At 46.5% G+C, this 22,345-nt stretch overlaps 1 protein-coding gene across 1 annotated transcript in view; it reads left to right on the top strand.

Annotated features, from left to right (window-relative positions):
- The window catches only part of HUNK (hormonally up-regulated Neu-associated kinase), a 127,109-nt gene that overhangs the window by 42,128 nt on the left and 62,636 nt on the right, over positions 1 to 22,345 (top strand). The window contains exon 2 of the mRNA XM_049857976.1: positions 6,155 to 6,447. Coding sequence (XP_049713933.1) covers positions 6,155 to 6,447 — 293 coding nt within the window. The remainder of the gene's footprint in view (positions 1 to 6,154; positions 6,448 to 22,345) is intronic.

Below are 22,345 nucleotides of genomic sequence, written 5' to 3'. Positions count from 1 at the left end.
CTAAGGGCTGTGTGTACATTATCTTAGGCACCAATTATGGACGTTAGGGAAGTGTGCGCCATTACTGGGTCTCTGTGCTGTTGTTCGTCCTTCCTCTAAGTAAAACTCTACCCTGGATTTTGTTTTCTTTCCTCCTAGTACATACTGGAGGCTATGAAGCATGAATCCCTCCTTGCGCCTGGCCTTCTCCTGAAGGATTGGCGTTCCTGAGCACCCTTTCTTCCTCTTTTCCTGTACCCCAGAGAGGAGTTGTTTAAATTTCCTACGGTTGTCATAACAAAAAATACCGCAAGTGGGTGGCTTTAAAGAGCAGAAATTTATTTTCTTACAGTTCTGGAGGCTAAAAGGCCAAATGAGGGTCTCTGCTGTGTCAGCTCCTTCTGTAAGCCTTTCTCCTAGTTTCTGGTGGATACCAGCGATCCTTGGCATTTCTCGGAGTCGTCTCCCCTCTGGGTGTGTCTCTGTATTTAGTCTGCTCTTTTTATAACCCAGAAGGAGTTAGGTTTAGGACCCACGCTACTTGGGTATGACCTCATTGACATAATGAAAAAAAACCTGTTGTTTCTAAACAGAGTCGTATTTACAAGTACGGGGTTTAGGATTTCAACACGTATTTTAGGGGTTGGGAAAAACACATCTCTTCATAACAGGAGTGCTCCTTTTTCCATCCATGGCAGACTCTCCCACCTAGTTTTCACTTCCTCAGGGTCTCCTCACCTTCATTCACTCTGCCTTTCTTGTATCTTCTGTTTCTCCATCTCTGTTGTTGTTACTTCTAACCCATGGTGACCCCTTGCACATGGAACAAAATGCTGCCTGCTCCAGCACCATCTCCATGATTAGCTGGGGATTGAACCGTTGTGATCTATAGTTTTCATTGACTGATTTTTGGAAGTAGATCACCAGGCCTTTCTTCCTAGTTCCCCTCAGTCTGGAATCTCCACTGAAACCTGTTTATCATCATAGCAGCACACAGACCTCCACTGACAGATGGGTGGTGGCTGCGTTTGTGGTGCACTGGCCAGGAATTGAACCTGGGTCTCCCACACGGGAAACGAGAATTCTGCCACCAAACCACCAATGCCCTCATTCTCCATCTCTGCTGACTTCTAAGACTATTTTTTAAAAAAAAGTGTGTCCTTCCCACTGCACTTCTTTCTCCTTCTCTTTACATTGATGCTTGCTTGAAAAGTGGTTTGCTCTAGCCATCTGAACCTTGCCACTTCTCATTCACCACTCAGCCGGCTGCATCTGGCTTCTGTCTCCAGCCTCCTGTTGTGTTGTTGTTGTTAGGTGCTGTCAAGCCTGTTCCGACTCATAGTAACCCCATGTACAACAGCATGAAATTCTGCCCAGTCCTGCACCATCCTCACAGTCACTGTTATGCTTGAGCCTGTTATTGCAGCCACTGTGTCAATCCATCTTGTCGAGGGGCTTCCTCTTTTTCGCTGACCCTATACTTTACCAAGCATGATGTCCTTCTCCAGGGACCGGTCCCTCCTGACAACATGTCCAAAGTATGTGAGACATTGTCTCGCCATCCCCGTTTCTAAGGAGCATTCTGGCTGTACATCTTCCAAGACAGATTGGTTCATTCTTTTGGCAGTCCATGGTGTATTCAATATTCATATCCTGTTGTATGGAACTGCTAAACTTCTTTTATCGCCATTTGGTAGCAGCTTTAATTTTCTTTTTTTAAAAAAGTTTTTCTTTCAAGGTCTTGTGGCTAAAGCAGTTTATCTTTTCAGCTGGAGCCACATCGTTGCACTGGGCTTCTTTCACTGGGTAGAATTAGATCTTCTTTGCCTGCAGATCTCAGATGACTGTGGAGCTAAATTTGATACTGCCCTTTGCCAGCCACTGATTACGAATCCCATTTCAGTTGTTGTGGATGGAGTTGATGAAATGGTTTTGTGGACCAAGAAACAGCATTCCATGGTCAGTATTATCCATGCGGAGCTTGTAAGTTTAGCGGATGAGCGAGAACAAGCCTGGCGGTGAGCTGGTGTTTGAAAATGCCTCTCAGGGGAGGCAGCTTCGGGATGTCCAAAGGAAAAATTTGATTAGCAAGTCAGAGTTCACAGGATTTATTGAGTGAGAACCTGTTTGGGAACAGGGAGCACCCCAAATTGAAAACGGTGAGGGGACTCGAATTGACATAGTTACAACATCCTTTTAAAGCTTAGTGGAGTGCGTAGTTTGCCCTTTGCTTTGGCTGGTTAATCATGTGTAATTTCCCTTTTTTTGGGGGGAAAGTTGATCACTGAATGCTAAACTGGTTTACCTTGATGGAATGAGTGTTGCTAACTCGTCCTGATAAGGAAAACTTGTTTAGTTTTGATTCTGTTCCTTGCAAATGGCCTTATGACTAGTTTTTGTTTACTCTTGGCCCAGGAAGCCATTTTAACTCTTGCCTCTATAAAAACTTCACAGGGTTCATGGCTTTCTCTGAGGGACTCTCTTGGGGTTCAAAAGATTGCTCAGAACAAGCACAACTTGCCGGCCAGGAGACCGAGTGAGGGGACTACAGGGCCACAATCCTGGGGTTTTTTCAGTAGAAGGTTTGGAAGGCAACCCCAGTCTAGGGCTGACCTTTGTGAGGGTGAGGGACTGGAATGGCCTCCACTGAGGTGTTTCCTTGGTGCCTTGGGTTGCATCATGGCTTTGTCCTTTTGCCTGGGGGAAATGGAGGATGGGGTAGAGGAAGAGCAAGAAGTGAGAGAAGCTGGGAGAAGGGTTTGGAAACATTGGGTTTGCTCAGAAATAGGGAAGTACAGGAAAAAATGTCCCTCAGAAAGGACCCAGTGAGCACCACCCAAACCTGGCATACTGAATCTAATCATTAGTTTGTGGTTGTGAGGTAATAGTGGTCCACCCTCAGGGAAAGAGCCGTTCTCTTCTCCTTTCCATCCGGAGGGTCCGCATTGCACAGACACTGCCTTCTAGCAGCTGGAGCTTCCCCCGAAGCCCTACGTGTGGCAGGGCTCTTGGAGGTACAGAACCTGGCAAGGGTGTGCTCAGCTTCGTGGAGGGAGCCATGGTGATTCTTTTCCCTGGGGCCACATATGGGCATGGGATTGGTGTGCTCAGCTTTGTGGAGGGAGCCATGGTGATTCTTCTCCCCGGGGCAACATGCGGCACGGGATGGGTGTGCTCAGCCTTGTAGAGGGAGCCATGGTGATTCTTCTCCCCGGGGCCACATGTGGGTATGGGGAGAGCAAGGGGAGGGGGAGGATTAGGTAGGAATTGTCAGACCCCCTGAAACTGCAGTGAACGGAAAAGTTAGAGCAGGAGGCCACAGATAACGGGTTTTATCCCCGACTGGGGATCTGAGGGTGTCTGAGAAACGTGTTTTCGAGGAGCAGTGTACTGTCGCTGCCTTGTTTGTGTTCTTTCCCCGTAGAAGGGCAAGGTATTAGTTTCCTGTGGCTGCTGCGAAAAATCACTGTAGGCTTGGTAATTACTGCCCGAAACCACAGAAATTCACTTTGTATCTTGCAGTCTGGAGGCCAGGGGTTTCAGAAGTCTGAAATCACAGCATCGGCAGGGCCGCACTCCCCCAGGAGCTATAGGGGAGGATCTTTTCCCGCCTCTTCCAGTTTCTGTTGGCTGCAGGCATTCCTGCAGGATCCTTGGTGGAGCAGTGGTTAAAGCAATCGAATGCTAGCTGAAAGGCCAGCATTTCAAAGGCACCAGCAGCTCCACGGGACAGAAGATGTGGCAGTCTGCTTCCGTAAAGAGTTACAGCCCTGGAAACCCTGTGAGGTCGCTGTGAGTGGAATCGACTCAACGGCAGTGGGTTTGGTGTTTTGGTAGGCCTTCCTCGGCTGCATCATTCCAGCCTCTGCCTCTTCTTCACACCGCCTCCTCCGAGTGTCCATCTATTCCCCCGCTGCCCCTTTTAAGGACACTGTGGCTATGCACGGGACCCACCTGGATTTTAAAAACAAACAAAAAATCAAACCAGTGCTGTCGAGTCGATTCCGACTCTTAGCTAGTCTGCATGACAGAGTAGAGCTGCCCCATGGGGTTTCTAAGGCTGTAATCTTTTTTTGTTAGTTTATTGTGATTTAGGTGAAAATTTACGGTTCAAGTTAGTTTCTCACAAAAATGTATACATGTATTGTTATGCTACCATAGTTGTAAACCCTATAATGTGACAGCACACTTCCCTTTTCCGCCCTGGATTTCCCGTGTCTATTTAACCAGCTCCTGTCCCTTTCTGCCTTCTCATCCTGCCTCTGGACAGGAGCTGCCCATTTGGTCTCATGTATCTACTTAAACTAAGAAGCACATTCTTCACAAGTATTGTTTTAGTTTAATCTTTGTCTGAAGACTTGGCTTCGGGAATGGTTTTAGTTCTGGGTTAACAGTGAGTCTGGGGGCCATGTCTTCTGGGGTTACCCTAGTCTCAGTCAGACCATTAAGTCTGATCTTTCTACAAGAATTTGAGTTCTGCTTCACACTTTTCCCCTGCTCCATCAGGGACTCTCTGTTGTGTCCCCTGTCAGGGCAGTCACTGGTGGTAGCTGGGTACCATCTAGTTCATCTGGTTTCAAGCTGATTGAGTCTCTGGTTTATGTGGCCCTTTTTGTCTCTTGGGCTAATATTTTCCTTCTGTCTTTGGTGTTCTTCATTCCGAGGCTATAATCTTTAGGGAAGCAGACTGCCACATCTTTCTCTCAGAATTCAGAGTAATCTCATCTCAGGATCTTTAATCACATCTCCAAAGTCCCTTTTCCAAATAAGGTCACATTTACAAGTGACAGGGATTAGGACTTGATATCATGAGTGGTCATTATTCAACTTACTGCATGCAATTAAAGAGCTAAATAAATTATCCTAACGTAACTGTGATACGTTAATAGGGGCAGATCGTATTACTGCTGGGCTTTTAGACTGTTGTTTATTCTTGGTACCTTAAGAATTTTATTGCCAAAGGGTGTAATTTAAAAAAACAAAGCAATACAGAGTCAAGCAGAGACAGAACCTAATTGTACTTTTCAGCATCCCTCCCTCCCCCTGTATAGACACACACAGACACGTGTACACACATGTATCTCCATCACCTGTCAGTTTTTCCTACTATGATGGCTTGTGTGTTGCTGTGATGGTGGAAGCTATACCACTGGTATTTCAAATACCAGCAGGGTCACCCATGGCAGACAGGTTTCAGTGCAGATTCCAGACTAAGATTAGGACAAAAGGCCTGGCAACCAACTTCGGAAAAGTAGCCAACCAAAACCCTGTGGATCACAATAGAACATTGTCGCCTACGGTGCTGGAAGAGCCCCCTAGTTGGAAGGCACTCAGAATGCACAGTGGACATGACAATGGACCAGATTGTACCAAACGTCGTGAAGATGGTGCGGGACTGGGCAGTGTTTGGTTCTGTCATACGTGGGGTTGCCATGAGTTGGAGTCGGCTTAATGGCAGCTAACAGCAACAATAGTTCCCCAAAGGATAGAGGGAAATATTCGGGGCCTAGAGGCAGCCTGGCCTGAGTGACTGATGCGCTGGCAGAAAAGGGACTGAGAGGAAGGGCCAGGGATGCTGCACCCTTGGGCATGGCACCCTCCAGCCCCCTAGCCACGCCCCAGAACTGAACATGGGGGCAGATCCGGCTGCTTCAGAAGAGGGGGTCAGTGCCCTTTGCTTCAGGCGGACTCTGTATTCACTCTGACTTCCTAGAACCTCGCCGCACATTAAGCTTTTGCTGAACCTTCCAGACAACTATTCAAGTGTGCTTAAGTTAATGTCATTCTTTCTCTTTATAATTGAATATTTTGATTTTTTTTTTTTAACTTTCTTTCCCTTAAAAAAAAAGAAAAAGCAGTTGCTGTCGAGTTGATTCTGACTCAAGGCGACCCATGTGTTACAGAGGACAGCTGTGCTCTGTAGGGTTTTTGATGACTGATTCTTTGGAAGAAGATTGCTGGGCCCTTCTTCTGAGGTACCTCTGAGTGGGTTCCAAGTGCCAACCTTTTGGTTAGTGGCCGAGTGCTTAACCGTTTGCATTACCCAGGGACAGTTTAATTAAGGTTTCTCTCCTGGTGTGGAGAAGTTGCTATGTTCCTGGGTTCTTGTTCACAGTTAAGCAGTGACCTTTGTCTGTGATGTCTGATTGTAGCCATGTTCTTGGTTTTTCCTTAGGTGGCCATAAAAGTCATTGATAAGAAGAGAGCCAAAAAGGACACCTATGTCACCAAAAACCTGCGGCGTGAGGGGCAGATCCAGCAGATGATTCGTCACCCAAACATCACCCAGCTCCTCGATATCTTAGAGACTGAAAACAGCTACTACCTGGTCATGGAGCTGTGTCCTGGTGGCAACTTGATGCACAAGATCTACGAGAAGAAGCGGCTGGAGGAGTCTGAAGCCCGCAGATACATCCGGCAGCTCATCTCTGCAGTGGAGCATCTGCACCGGGCTGGGGTGGTCCATAGGTAAGGGCCACACCGCACTGATGACCGCTGGCTCTGTGCTTCAGCACCCTCCAAGCAAGCCTGAACAGTTGCAACGTATTTTACAATTCCTCTACATTAATGTTCTATGGAATTGTTTTGTGGGTTGGTGCTAGTGTGTGGGTTAAAAGAGTTGAGTCAGGAGCCACACTGCCTGGGTATGCATCCTGGCTGTGCCCTTTAGTAGCTGTGTGACCTTGGGCAAGTTACTTAACCTCTCTGAGCCTCAGTCTCTTCATCTGTATAGTGGGAATTATAATGATACTTACCCTGGGATTGCTGTAAATGAGGGTCAATGAGTTAATATGTATGTCTTAGCTTCGTAGTGCTGCTATAACAAAAATACCACGAGTGGGTGGGTGGCTTTGAGGAACAGAAATTTATTTCTTCTTAGTTCTGGAGGCTAAAAGTCCACATCAGGATCATAGCCATGTGGATTCCTTCCTTGTCAGTAGCCCTGGATGTTCTGAAGGTGTAGTGTCTGTTTTCCTCAGTATGTGCATCTCGTCTCTGTCTGTGCTGCTCTCAATGTAACTCAGAAGTGATTAGGTTTAGCACCCATCCTACTCTGGTATGACCTCAACTGATTGACTGATTATATTACATTGCAACGTGGAAGCTGATTACATTAGATTCCGTCTGCAAGTATAGGGGTTAGAAATCCAACACATATTTTAGGGGATGCATTCCATCCATAACAATATGGAAAGTGCTTGGAGCAGTGTCTAGTGCGTAGAAAGCGCGATGTATTAGCTGCTCTTCTTATTGTATTTGCTTTACGTGTAGTAGTTGCTCAATAGTTGTTCTGTTTGAATTGAATCACTATCTGAACTGTGAACTTGCCTTTGAAAGTAAGGAGTGTTTCCCATAAATCACATCCTATAGGATCACTATGGGTTGATATTGAAACAGCAGCAATGGGTTGCCAATAATTGTGAAAATCAAACTTTTTTTTTTTTTTTTTATAACCAGCAGTTTTCCTCCAGGGGAGGGGCTCCTCCACAGGGAAGGTGAACAGAAACAGTATTGTTACAATGTTGCCATTTATGGGGGTGGGAGGGGGCTACTTCTAGTGCCAGGCTAAAATAGAATAAAATGATCAGATAAAGGTGTGCTCTTTTCCTCCCCAGAAGTGTTGGCTTCAGCAGCAAATGCATAGTCCTTCCTTTATGAAATTGTCGTCAACAGTAGCTCTGGGGTGTTGAAAGAAATCGAGGCCCGTGTTTAATGGATTCGCACTCATTTCAAAGAGATCAAGGCATAAAGTGTGTGTGTGTGTGTGTGTGTGTGTAAAGATACATGCACACCTGTGTTTTATAATTTTTTTTTTAGGTAAGTTGTATACCATAAAATTCACCAGTGGATTTCAGTATATTCACGAGGTTATGCAACCATTATCACTGCCTAATTTTAGGACATTTTTATCACCCCAGAAAGAAACCTGACACCCATTAGCAGTCACCCCTTATTCCCCCCACCCGTCAGCATCTGACAGCCTAGACTAGCCTACCTTCTGTCTCTGCAACCAGCTGCAGTTGAACCAACTCTGACTCATGGCGGACATGTGTGTGTCAGAGTAGAACTGTGCCCCATAGGGTTTTCAGTGGCTGATCTTTTAGTAGTAGATCACCAGGCCTTTCTCCTGAGGTGTCTACAGGTGAACTCAAACCTCTAACCTTTTGGTTAGCAGCTGAGCATGTTAAACATTTGTACGTCTGTCCCTATATATTTGTCCATTCTGGACGTTTCGTATAAATGAAATCGCGGTAATATTCGGTCTTTTGCATCTGGCTTCTTTTAGTTAGAATAGTACTTTCAAAGTTTGTCCGTGTAGTGGTATGTATCAGAACTTCACTCCTTTTTAAGGGAGAGTAGTATTCCATTGTGTGGATACACCACAGTTTGTTTATCCCTCATCAATCGAACATTTGGGTTGTTTCCACTTTTTGGCTGTTGTGAATAATGCCGCTGTGAACATTCGTGTGCAGGTTTTTGTGTGGACATATGCTTTCACTTGTCTTAGGTAAACACCTAGGAGTGGAATTGATGGGTCATATGGTAATTCTGTGTTTAGCTTTTGGAGGAAACATTTATGTTTTCTAAGTTAAACATCGTCTTAGTCTCCTAATGGTGCTGTAACAGAAACACCACACAAACGGGCGGCTTTAAAGAACAGAAGTTTATTGTCTCACAGTTCAGGAGGCCACAAGTTCAAATTCAAGGCACTGGCTCTAGGGGAAAGCTCTCTCTGTCGGCGCTGGGGGAAGATCCTGGCCTGAGCTTCTGTAACCCCAACATTTCTCGGGTCCTTTGTGTTCCTCGCATGTGCTTCTGTCTTTTCTAGTTTGACTAGCTTCTCTCTGTGTCTGATCTGCTTCTCTTATATCTCAAAAGTGTAAGGTTTAAGACACACCCTCCACTAATAGGCCTCATTTTTATAACAAAGAAAACCCAGTTTCCAAATGAGACTCCATCTGCAGGTATTTGTTGTTGTTAGGTGCAACGTTTGCAACGATCACGAGGATGGCACAGGACTGGCAGGACCGGCAGTGTTTTGTTCTGTTGTACACAGGGCCGATGTGAGTTGGAATGGACTCGACAGCACTTAACAACAACAGGTGCCTTGAGTTGCCTGTGATCATGGCGACCCAATGTACAGCAGAACAAAACACTGCCTGGTCCTGTGCCATCCTCACAATTGTTGCTATGTTTGAGCCCATTGTTGCAGCCACTGTGTCAATCCATCTTGTTGAGGGGCTTCCTCTTTCTCGCTGACCCTCTTCTTTACCAACCATGATGTCCTCCAGGGACTGGTCCCTCCGACAACATGTTCAAAGTATGTGAGATGCTGTCTCACCATCCTTGCTTCCAAAGAGCATTCTGGCGGTACTTCTTCCAAGACAGATCCGTTCGTTCTTTTGGCAGTCCATGGTGTGTTCAGTGTTCTTTGCCAACACCATAATTCAGATGCATCAGCCCTTCTTCAGTCTTCCTTTTTCAATGTCCAACTTTTGCAGGCATACGAGGGCATGGCTTGGGTCAGGCACACCTTAGTCATCAAAGTGACAGATATTGGGGTTAGGATTCCAACACACGTTTTGAGGGAACTGTGTTCCCCCAATGTAACATACACCCAACGGTGCCTTCGATTTGTTTGAAAAGCCGTTCGTATTCTGCTCATTGAAGAAAGCAGCTCTAGCCCTTTCATTAATAGGGCTCCGTGGCTTTCGAGGTGGAGAGGGCAGTCTCCTTAGTAATGGGATTGGCACCCTGGGATTCTCTCTGCCTTCTTGTGCCCAAACCAGGGACACTGCAGGGAGATCCCATTGCTCAGGGCTTTCCCAGGGCCAGCCTGGCCAAGGCAGCATTACGGTGGATCATCCTCTTGGTGGGTGGGAGAAGCCCTCCAGGCATGCATTTTTAGTCACATGGCGTCATGAAATCATGCTGTATTAGAACTTGCTGTGTTTGGATCAGCAAGGAAGGGAACATTCAGAATCTCAGGTGAATTTCCAGCTCTCCCGACAATACCTTTGTGTGGTCTGCACAGTCATAGGTCTGCCATTCTTAGGAAAATGACAGTCTAGTTGTGCCTGGGCCTGTCTTTGTTGATTAAGATGACAGAAGCGGAAACTTCACGCATGAATCAGCTTTGATTACTGGCCAGGCTGGTCACAGCGGAAAACAGAACCAGGAGGCTGGGCCTGGCGGAGCTTTCTCTGGAGCTCAGGGTGTTTTTACAAGGGCTGCGTGCTGTCAGAAACAAGACGGGCGCCAAGCTTCTCCAGGCGGTGGGGACAACAAAGAAAATCGAGTGAATGCCGTGCCTTGCACACTGGTCTCTCCTGCAGGAAATTCTCAACAACCCTTTTAAAGTAATTTTAACAAAATTCAATCCCTCTCAGTGCAATTACTGCCAGAATGTCAAAGGAACGAATTTAATAATGTTTTGATAGCAAAGATGGTGTACTTTTTCTTTCTCTGATCTCAAGCTTTCTGCTTTTTCCTGTCTCTCTGGCTATATATTCGTAACCGGATAAAGGCAAGCTCTCGGATCTTTTAAAGTTAGGGAAGGCTGGAAATACACGTATAGCTTAGAAGAGGGTTTCTTTGTTTTTCTTTCTAGAAGTCATGTTAATAAGTGTCAACACACTGGACATGAGAGTTTGAGACCTCACATTAAAATGTTTGTTTAGAATATAAGCATCGGCAACCTTTAACTGAATTTCTTGACTTTTGAAGACTCTGCCGCTGGCTAGTTTTTAGCATACATTGACCATTGCTGTGCTATTGGCTAGCTGTAGCTCTTTCCATCTGTGGAAATTTTCCTCCTTTATGTTCCAAAGGTGGATGGAATTTCATAAATTATTTTGAGGCTAGAGTTTTCAAATTAATATGACAGTGTAGCATTTTTAGATGCGTTGGCATCCCTGGCGGGAAGATTTCTGAGCATGTAATTAATCTAAAAGGATTTAGTGTGAATTTTTGTGGCTGCATGTATAAAATGATTTAAAGGGCGTTGGTAAGGTGGGCTAGAAGACGCTTTAATCCTCTGATTAGACTGATAGTGTGTTGTAATTACCTGATGCTAGGTGAGTGTTCATGTCCTGTGGCATGAAATATATATTTAATTATGTACCCAGAACTATTTGAGTATCATTTGGAAGGAAATCTTTAAAAATGATGTAAATATGACAAGCAGAAAAAGCGGTAAACTAAAGCTCTATAAAAGCAGGCTGCCTTAGCTGGCAGAGAACTTCATTTTCACCTGGACTTGCCATAACCTTTGTGTCTTTTGCTGCAATAAAACCAGTTGAAATGGAGTCGACTCCAGCTCCTGGCGGCCCCACGTGTGTCCGAGTAGAACTGTGCTCCATACGGTTTTCAGTGGCTGAATTTTCGGAAGTAGACGGCCAGGCCTTTCTTCCGAGGCTCCTGTTATTTTAGCAGGGTAGTTTTTAGAGTATGGTCTAACTTCTGCATTACTCCCTATTTGGATTGCCAGAGAGACTCATCATTTCAAATACAACTCTTTTTCCTCAAATATGCTTACCCAGCAGGATGCTAAAATCTGTGATTTGCCTGTTGTATGTCAAGTGTTGACTGTTCACATGAATCAACAAGAACGCTGATTCTGCAGAAAGGCTAATTTGAAATTCATCTGTTCATTTAAAATAACAAAGTCCAATCAAACCACACAGACAAAACATAAGAGGGTAACACAATACCGCCGTCCCTAAGCAGGAAGAGACAAGCCACGGGGCCGCAGGACAGGGAGAAAGAGACAGTGATCAAAGGGAACATGAGCCCATGAATTGGTGGGTGTCAGCGCCACTGCTCCGGGCCTGTGACCTTATTCATTCATCAGTATTCCTGGTTTGAAAGGAATGCAGTAGAAGAGAGGATCCCTTCTTTGTTATTCTTCATCTGACAAGACACCAGCATAACCGGTACTGGTGGGGTATTGAGAAATTCTTTTAAGGTTTAGGTTTTCTTGGGGAGGGGACTGGGAGGGAGGCAGACCAGAGGGGAATGATTTTTGCCCACCTTCAGCCACTGTTTGGGACCCCAAGACTGCGGCTAGAGTAAGCAAATAGCCAGAGTCACTGGTTATGTCAAAGGTCTTGGGTTTAATTGGGTTGGGAATGTGCGATTTTACAAAGCTTAGTTTCCTAGTGCTGCCGTAACACAAATACCACACGTGGGTGGCTTTAAAGAACAGGAATTTGTTTTCTCTGAGTTCTGGGGGCTAAAATTTGAAATCCAGGTCTCAGCCATGTCGATTCCTTCTTTGTGGTTAGCCCTGCTTGTTCCTTGGTTCCTTGCTTGTAGCTGATTCTCACATGGCATCTGTCTTCCTTTGTCTGTGTGTGTCTTTCTGTCTATTCTGGTCTTTTTATAACTTAGAAATGATTGAGGTTTAGGATCCACCCTACACTGGTAGGACCTCAAAAATATAACAAAAGAAAAACTCTTTATTTCCAAACAGGATTGTGTCTGAGGTATAAGGGCCAGGAATTTAATGTAGATTTTTGGGGGATGCAATTCAGTCTGTACCAGATGGGTGGGATAAGCAGACCAGAAGGAAATGATTTCTGCTCCTTTGCAGGGCCTGTTTGGGGCCCCAGGGCTTTTGCTGAGAGCAACCATATGACTGGAGTCATTGGTTATGTCAAAAGTCTTGGGTTTAATTGGGTTTTGAGAAAATAGGATTGGAAATGTGAGATTTTACAAAACTCCAGCCAAACGACTGTGTGGATGCGGGTGCACAGTGGTGTGGTTGTTTGCCGGCAGGTCGGCTATGACTCGTGGCGATCTTATAAATAACGGGATGAAACGTTGCCCAGTCCTGTGCCATCTTCAGGATCTTTGATATGTCTGAGTTCATTGTTGTGGATATGGTGTCAACCCGTCTCATCGAGGGCCTCCCTCTTTTTTGCTGACCTTCTATTTTACCAAACGTTATGTCCCTTTCCAGCGATTGGTCTTTCCTAATGATATGACTAAAGTAAGCAAGATGAAGTCTCGCCATCCTTGCTTCTAAGGAACATTCTGGCTGTATTTCCACCAAAACTGATTTGTTTGTTCTTCTGGCAGTCTGTCTATCCTTTGTGAACACCGCAATTGGAATGTGTCATTTCTTTGCTCTTCAGTACAGTGGTTAGCGTTGTCTCCAAGGTTAGACCACCTGCACCCATATCCTGGCTCTATCCTCCAGTTCAGAGCTGCATTGGGCAACTGGCTTGGGCTATTGTTCCTCTGGTTCCACACCTATATAATAGGGACAGTGGATTACCCGTGTCACATGGATGTTGTGAGGATTAAATAAGGTAATTCATGTGAAGTGCTCTAGACCGAAGCATTTGGTAAGTCCTGAGTTTGTGTCCCCTGTTGGTCCAGTGGTGAAGATTTTTGTTTTATGTTGAAGTGTAATCCACACTGAAGGCTTCAGTCTTTGATCTTCATCAGTAAGTGCTTGAAGTTGTCTTCACTTTCGCAAGCATGGCTGTGTCATCTGCATCGCGCAGGTGCAAGGGTGGGAAGACTTTGTCTTGCTTACTTTGGACATGTTATCGGGAAGAACTAATCTCTGAAGAAGGACATCATGCTTGGCAAGTAAAGGGTCAGCGAAAAAGAGGAAGCCCCTCAGTGAGATGGATTGACTCAGTGGCTGCAACGATGGGCTCAAGCATAGCAACGATTGTGAGGACGGTATAGGACCGGGCAGTGTTTTGTTCTGTTGTACACAGGGTCGCTATGAGTCGGAACCAGCTCGACACACCTAACAACAACCAGCTCATTCATTTTATACCTGGAGAAGCTGAGGCTCAGATTTCTGTGTGCTTAGGGCCCCACAGCTGTTCTCTGCCTGCACTGCCCTTTTCATCTTTGTCTGGCTGAATTCTACTGGTCCTTCAGGTCCCAAGTCCAATCTCACCTCCTCTATGAGGCCCTCCAGGTTAGGCCCACGTGTGTAAATGCCTATAGCATCCTCTGCTTTGCTTTCCCAGCATTCATCACACGACTGCTTACTTGCTCGATCCTTGTCTTCTGCACAGGCCATGCCCAGCACATTGCCCAGTCCAGTGGGTGCACAATGAAGACTGTTGAATGAATGAAGGGCTGTTGAATGAATACAGCTAGTGTCACAGTTAGCACTGGGACTGTATTAGCTTCTTGTGGCTGCTGTAACAAATTGCCACAAACTGGGTGGCTTAAAACAACAGAAATGTGTTCTGTCATTGCTCTGGAGGCTAGGAATTTGAAACCAAGGTGTCGACTGGGCCATGATGAAGGCTCTGGGGAGACTCTGTCTGTGCTTTCTCTGAGCTTCTGCTGCTGCTGGCGGTCCTTGGTTTGTGGACACGCTGCTCCAGTCTCTGCCTCTGGTGTCACGCTCACTTCTTCCCTGTCGGTCTTTGTGTCTCTTTTCCCCTTCTTTTTAAGAACACCGATCATATCAGACTGATCCACCGTGATCCAGGATGACCTTGTCTTAACTTGCTTACATCTGCAAAGACACTATTTCCAAACAAGGTCACATTTGCAGGTGTTGGGGTGAGGACTTGAACATTTCTTTTTGGGGGGATACAGTTCAACCCAGACCCACTGCCACTGAGTCAGACTCGTAGCCGTCCTGTAGGACAGAGTAGAACTGTGTATTCCACTGGTGTATTCTTAACAGCAGCACACTGCCACGTCTTCCTCCTGAGGAGCGGCTGTTGGGTTTGATTTTGGTTAGCAGCCGAGCACTTAACCACTGCGCCACCAGGGCTCCTCGTTTAACCCGTAACAGGGACTAAAGCTTTCTGGCCTCCATTTATGTTCTTTTTGTTATATTCCATGTTTTTCCTGGAACACTCAAGGGTATGTTTTCATTGACTTAGTACCAATTCATGTATCTTTCAAGACGCAACCTGTCCAGAGGCATCCTTTCATTATGTAAAGAGGATCCGTTTCTGGAGCCTTGTAGGAACTCAATAAAGGTTTCGTTCTGCGTAAATGAATCAGGTACGTGCTTAAATTGTTCTTGTGTTTTACCAAAATGCTCATTTTGTAAATACATCAAGGATTTAGAAATCATTTGGCTTTTGACAATAAAACCGCACCCCAGAAAAAAAAAAAAAACCCAAACCCAGCAAAAACTCTCTTTACTGCAGAATACACATTGCCTTGGGGGGTGGTGTGCTTATTGCTGGGATCCATCTTGTGGCTGTCCCCACAGGCAACACTGTCTCCCCTAAACCTAATCCTGCGTGAGCTCCGTCGAGCCCTCCCCGGGCTCCTCCTCTGTGGCCTTTAATTTGGAGGATTCTGCCCCCCAATTATCGCCGGCTTAATCACGCCTTCTGAGTCTTCCCTGCCGTCTTCCCCTGCATGTCACCTTCTGATCTGTCACTTTATTTTCTTCCCCTCCAGCCTCCCCCCATAGCTATTAGCCTTCTCGTAACCTGGGAGTGATCCACAAAGCTGTTGTTGTTAGCTGCCATGGGGTCGGCCCCAACTCACGGCAACCCCAGGGACAAAGGGGTTTGGGCTACTGTGACCCATAGGATTTAGATTGGCAGATTTTCAGAGGTAAATCACCAGGCCTTTCTTCCTAGTGCATCTTAGTCTGGAAGTTTCACTGAGACCTGTTCAGCATCACAGCAACATGCAAGCCTTCACGACAGATGGGTGGTGGCTGCACATGAGGTGCACTGGCCGGGGCTTGAACCGATGGAAGGTGAGAATTCTACCACTGAACCACTACACACACAGTCATGCGCACACGCATGTGCAGGCCCAGTATACATGCGTTCACGCAAATATGCTCAGTACACTCACGCACATGCACGCACACACAAACGTGCACATTCACATTCAAGCACACACATATATGGACATGTGTGCACACGTACACACGTGCGTGTGTGAGCACATAGTACATGAATGCATGTACACACAAATGCAGTCACAGGTGTACAGGCATACACCCATGTGCATAGTCACACATTCAAGTGCATACACATGTGGATGTACACACAGGTATGTGTACGCACATACACGTGCACACACTCGTGACACATTTGTGTGGACACATTCATGTGCTCTTACTCATAAATGTGCAGACACTCAAGTGCTCACACACTATGTGTGCACACACCCTGGCACACATGCAGGCATGCACACGTGCATAAATGTGTACACACTTATGTGCTCACACACATGCGTATGTACACGTGCATACGCACCCGCATTCTCACACACACACTCACACTCCGCACCTTCCCAGAGCTGATCCTGTCTCCTCTTTGCTGAGGAGTTGCTTGCTCCCCACGCCAGCACCCCTGCGCCAGGACTGGCATGCTTGTTACGGCAGCAGGGTCCTGCTCGACTCTCTCCTCACTTGCACCCCAGCTTCTGGGAGGCCAGTGACTGGTGTTCACTGTGGCTGGTCTCCAAACTTTAAAGATTAGGATCTTCAGAGAAATGCAGGGAGAGTTGGGGGTGGGTGGTGTGGGGGAGGGGCTCTTAGCAGCCTGTGGGCAAACCTTTCGTTGTCAGCAATGGCCTGTTTGAGCTTGTTCTTTTGAAATCATCCAGAACAAAGGCTCTGTGATGAAGTGATGCCTCTTGGGGGTGTGGAAGAGTCCAGTCCTCTTCCCTTGAGCCCTCTCAATTTTCGGAAACACCCACAGAGAGCCAGCCCCTGCCCTAGAGGAGCCCACCCAGTGTCAGGCCTGGGAGTGAGGGCGATGACCAGTCCCATTGGCCCGCACTCCCTAAGCCTGCCCAGTTACCAGACAAGGCCCGGAAGCCTTCCTGTGCCTGCACCCATGGTCCCTCTGGTGGCCTCTGACCTGGCCTTTTGGGGCTCCCTCCTACTGCTGTCACAAAGGGTGACTCCAGCGGCCTCTCCTTGGTATCTCTGCGCCCAAGACACACCGATCACCTGAGCTCTGTGCTAGTAGGTAGTGTTTCCGTGACCCTCTCTCAGGCCACGTCCCTTTTCCTTTCTTGCTTTGCCTAACTCCCCTTTGAAGCCCCTTTGGCCAAGAAAAAGCTATTTCCATCCACCTAGGGCCCATTTTCTTCTCCTTCCCCTTTGGTCTCAGTTACATGTTAGAGCTGTACTTCTGGTTTTGCTGGTCACAGGCAGAACTCTTCAGACTGAGGGCCTAAGGAAGAGCCTTCCACTTAGCTCTCCCCTCCATGGAGGTAGTAACAGTCAGACCAAGGGCTGGTGTGAACTACAGCACTCCACCCCAGCCCCATCACCGTGTGCATTCCACTGCTGCTGTGGGTACCTTCCTTCCCATGGGGTGAATCCAACACTTCACAGAGAAGCCAGGTGTTTTGCCATGGGGATAGAGCTAGAGTGAACACCAGGCTTTGTTTTGCGTGGACCACAAGGAGAATCTTCTGATGGAGCCAATTTTGTACCTTTAAGTAATATACTAACACTAAAACCCTTTGAATAAATTTACCCTTCTTTTGTTATTCAAGAAGGTGTTTTTACGGGTTAAGCATAAAACTAATTGGACTACTAATTGAAGAATTGGCGGTTCGAACCCATCCAGAGGGGCCTTGGAAGAAGGGCCTGGCTATCTGCTTCTGAAAGGTCACAGCCATGGAAACATGGAACATAGTTCTACTCTGATACACAAGGGGTCCCTATGAGTTGGAATCAACTCAATGGCAACTGGTTTGGCTTTTTTAAGGCCATTTCACCGAGTCTCTGGGTGGTAAAATGGATCTTGAGCTCGGCTGTTCAACTGAAAGGCTGGCAGTCCCAGTCCACCCAGAGGTGCCTCAGAAGAAAGCCCTGGAGATCTGCTTCGGAAAAGTCAGCCATTGAAAACCCTATGGAGCACAGCTCTACTCTGACACACATGGGGTCGCCATGAGTCGGAGTTACTTGCTGGCAGCTGGTTTGGTTAAAGATGGTTCACAGTGAGCATTCTGAGTGAGGTGCCTGGTTAAGTGAGTGAGGTAGCTGGTTAAGTGAGTGAGGTGCCTGGTTAACTGAGTGAGGTGCCTGGTTAACTGAGTGAGGTAGCTGGTTAACTTAGTGAGGTGCCTGGTTAACTGAGTGAGGTGCCTGGTTAACTGAGTGAGGTGCCTGGTTAACTTAGTGAGGTACCTGGCTCTAGTCATAATGGGCTCTCTAGTGCTGGTCTGTTAGGAGAGGGAAAAATATCCAAAAGTTACCTTTAAAAATGTGATTTTAGAGCCTTTTTTACTAACAAGTCAGAAGGAAAGTGTTTTCCCCCTTCCTGCTAGGTAAGTTTCAAAAGACAAAGCAGGAAGTGGAAATAAAGCCAAAAGAGGTCTAACGTTCCCTTCATTTGGGCAGGTAAAGTACACCAATCACCTGGACAAGGACGAAGGAGGCTTACCTTCCCGTTAACTAGTCAGGGAAGCTTTAGGCAGATAGACTGGTTGCCACTGAAATCTTGTAGAAACCTTGACAAGTTAACCAGGTTTGTGGTGTGTGTTTTCTAGTGGCTTGGGAGTGTGTTACTACGCGAAGAGGTGGGTGGGAGGAAAGCGACTTTTGACTGATTTCATTTTTCTCGTTCTGTGTAATAATTACATTTTTATACTCCCTCCCTCCCCTGGCTTTATGACATTTTCCTGATTTAAAAAGTGGGCTTTAAAATTTTTTTCTTCTGCATTTTCTCTTATTTTTAGTCCTCCCTTTTGTATCATTCTTCCAAACACTGTGGTTGTTCTCTAGGCTTTTGTGGCCTCAGAATCCCCTACTTTCGTTTTATTGTTCTTGGCGATTGCTTTCTTTTAGCTGGATTCTTGAAGTTGTTTTTCTCTGCAGCATTTGTTCTGAACCAGATTTCTCCTTTAACTTGTTAGCACTCCCATTCTTCCCAGTGAAAGAGGTTTAATTTCGCTCCAAGCAGACTGTCCCTCTTTTAGATTTAAATAGCACTGCTGCTTTATAATGTCTTCACGGATTCGCAGCTTGGGCTGTTGACACAGGATTGTGTGTGTGTGTGTGCTTGCGTGTGGTTTGGAATTACCGTATGTGCTTGACTATAAGGTCAGCCTGACATTATGTCTCGGAAACCCTGGTGACGTGGTGATTAAAAGCTACGCTGCTAAAGATCAGCAGTTTGAGCCCACCAGGCGCTCCTTGGAAACCCTATGGGGCAGTTCTACTCTGTCCTGTAGGGTTGCTGCTGAGTTGGAATCGACTCCGTGGCAGTGGGTTTATATTATGTTTTAATTATGCCTCAGAAAAGAGCACGTGCCTTACAAAGTCCTTGTAAAGTCTCTCATATTATGAGGGCCTGGTGTTCTACTGGAAACCCCGGTGATGTAGTGGTTAGGAGTTCGGCTGCTAACCAAAATGTTGGCAGTACGAATCCACCAGGTGCTCCTTGGAAACCTTGTGAGGCAGTTCTACTCTGTTCTATAGGGTCGCTGAGTCTGAATTGCCTCAACAGCAATGGGTTTTTTTGTTTGTTTGGTGTTCTACTTGGGAAAAATCAGCCATTAATGGGGGCAGGGGGGCGGGGCACGATCTCAATTATTTTATTTTCAACAACAAAGTTTATTATATGGAGAAGACACGTGAACTTTGACTCAACGATAGAGTCCCCGGGTGGCACAAACGGCTAAGCCCTGGGCTACTAACCGAAAGGTTGGCCATTTGAACCCACCCAGAGACACCTTGGAAGAAAGGCCTGGCAATCTGCTTAAAAAAGATCACAGCCTTGAAAACCCTATGGAGCAGTTGTCCTCCGACACACATGGGGTCGCCGTGAGTCAGGGTCAACTAGATGGCAGCTGGTTTGGACTCCCTGATGGTTTGGGGTATTCTAGAGGTCACCTGGTAAAAGGGAGGCTTATGAGTCTTTAACAATGACTGGTAGGGGCGTGACCTCACAAGTGCCAGGTTTTTTTAAAGATCTTTTTTAAAAGCACATCAGGAGACCTGGCGATGCAGTAATTAATGCACATGGCTGTTAAGCGAAAGGTGGTGGGCGGTTCAAACCTACCGGCTGCTCTGCGGGAGAAAGATGTGGCAGCCGGCTTCCATAAAGATGACAGCCTTGGGAACCCTATGGGGCAGTTCTGCTCTGCTCACGTGGGGGGTGCCGTGATTGGAGCTGCCTCGATGGCAACTAACAACAACCACAGGGACAGGTTTAAACAGATTCCCCGTCTCATCCAAGTCTTCACCCCGAGGCTACCAGCAGCCTCTTAATTTGGAAATCCACTGGGTGCTTTTTCACTGCTCTCGTTCTGCCCACACTGGACACCTTGACTGTTCTTTTCATCTGGACATCCTGCCTTCCTTGTTCCCGTGACAGTGGCTGGGGTCCCCCCTGCCTCCCTGCCCCCTGTCCCCCCCGCCATCTGCTTTGAATGCTGGCATTCCCCACCTGCACGTCATCCTTGGTCTTCTTTTTCCTCCTTCTCTCCCCCTCCCTCTGGCCTCCTCACACCCTTTCAGGACTCAGCTTTCACCCGCGCTGAGAAGGAAAATGGGTAGTCTGCATGTCCCATCTTGCCTGCAAGGCTAGCCACGCTGTTAGTGCTGTTTTAAATTTGAATTTGTTGCCGGCGTTGAAAAATCGGGATCAAATGCAGATTTCTGGATTCTCTTATAAAAATGGGTGAGCTGACAGTGCTGGGGCTGAGCCTGGGAGGACTGTCCCCGTTAAGCAGGACATAGCCCTGTGGCTCACCGCTGTCCTGTTTACTGCTCCCCCGGGCTCCGGGCCCTGAGGGAACCCATTGTTGCCATTTTTATGGATTATGCTATTTTCCTTACCAAACCCGTTGCTGTCAAGTGGATGCTGACTCACAGTGACCCTATAGGACAGAGTACAACTGCCCCATAAGGTTTCTAAGGAGCAGCTGGTGGATTCCAACTGCCAACCTTTTGGTTAGCAGCTGTAGCTCTTAACTACGGTGCCACCAGGGCCCCTCAGTAGAGAAAAAAGGAAGAAAACATTTCTTGTGCCCAGGTCTCTCTTCAAAAGTGAGAAAATCAGAGCTGGACCAAGAATGGTGTGTTTCAAAAACAACAGAAGCGAGCATTTTTTTTTGTGGAAGAGAATATTCTTACGTATTTAATATTCCAGGTGTGTCTGGGTTGGTAGACTGCAGCGTAAGATGCCTGAGTTTCTACCCATTAACCTAGATGGTTCTGATTACCAAATATGTACTTGCCCCCTTTGTTATATTAAAATACACATACCATGAAGTTAACCATTTTAAAGTGTATAAATAATTCATTGGCATTTAATACATTCTCCATGCTGGCAGCCACCGCCTCCACCTAGTTCCAAACTTTTTCATCACTCCGAAAGGGCACCTGGTACCCTCTAAGCTGTTACTGTCATTCCTCTTTCCTTCCCCAGCTCCTGGCAATGGCTAATTTGCTTTCTATCTGTGGATTTGCCTATTCTGGACATTTTCTATAAATGGAATCATATAATATGCAGTCTTTTAGGTCCAGCTTCTCTTGATTAGCGTAATGTTCTCAAGGCTCACCCATGTTGTAGTGTCTATCAGTACTTTATTCCTTTTTATGGCTGAGTAATATTCCATTTTATCAACATAGACCAAGTTCATAATTTTGCCCACGTTTTTTCCCTTCTGCATTCCAGAGCAACCCCTGATTGGTAATCTAGATTCATGGGTTTTACCGAGGACCTGGAATGTGCTGGGTACCGGGGGACAGCATTAGCAACATAGCCCCTGCCCTCAGGGAGCTTACAGTCTGCTAGCCAAGACCCGATGGGCACCTCTACTCTATCTGCCCTGATTGAGTGCCTTTCTGCCCCCTGTCTTCTTGATGTCTGTGAACAATTAAATGCTTGGCTGCTAACTGAAAATTTGGCACTTTGAATCTGCCCAGAACCTCCGAAGGGGAAAGACCTGGCGATCTGCTTCCATAAAGATTATAGCCAAGAAAACCCTGCAGGACAGTTCTACTCTGTCACACAGGGTCCTGATGAGCCAAAAGCGACTCAGGGCACCCAACAACAACAAGAACTTGTTTATTTATTTAAAAAAACCTTTTCTTGAGCTGTTTCCCAGAATCCTTACTCTGGCTGGTGTTGCTCACAGTTTCACAAACACATGGCCACATTCGTGTTTCCCTGACTGCTTGGGCAGCAGTGGTCTAAAATGATGGGTTTTACACTCCTCTAACCCTAGTTCTCTTTAACATCCAGGTTCCAGCTTCAGCCCTGCTTCTTTCAGAAATTCTTCCTGATGTCTTCTGCCCCCATTGCTCTCTGTCTTCTGTGAAACCCTTTACCGGTTTCGTCAACGGCAATTAATTATCTCACATTTGATATCTGTTTACCTGTTGATTGAGTGAGTGTCAGCAGAACGCTTTACGGACTGGTTCACAGTAGCT

Source organism: Elephas maximus, chromosome 18 (assembly GCF_024166365.1).
Source record: "Elephas maximus indicus isolate mEleMax1 chromosome 18, mEleMax1 primary haplotype, whole genome shotgun sequence".
Classification (NCBI taxonomy): domain Eukaryota; kingdom Metazoa; phylum Chordata; class Mammalia; order Proboscidea; family Elephantidae; genus Elephas; species Elephas maximus.
The sequence above is the reverse complement of the archived record's forward strand: the minus strand, read 5'-3'. Positions and strand labels throughout refer to the sequence as shown.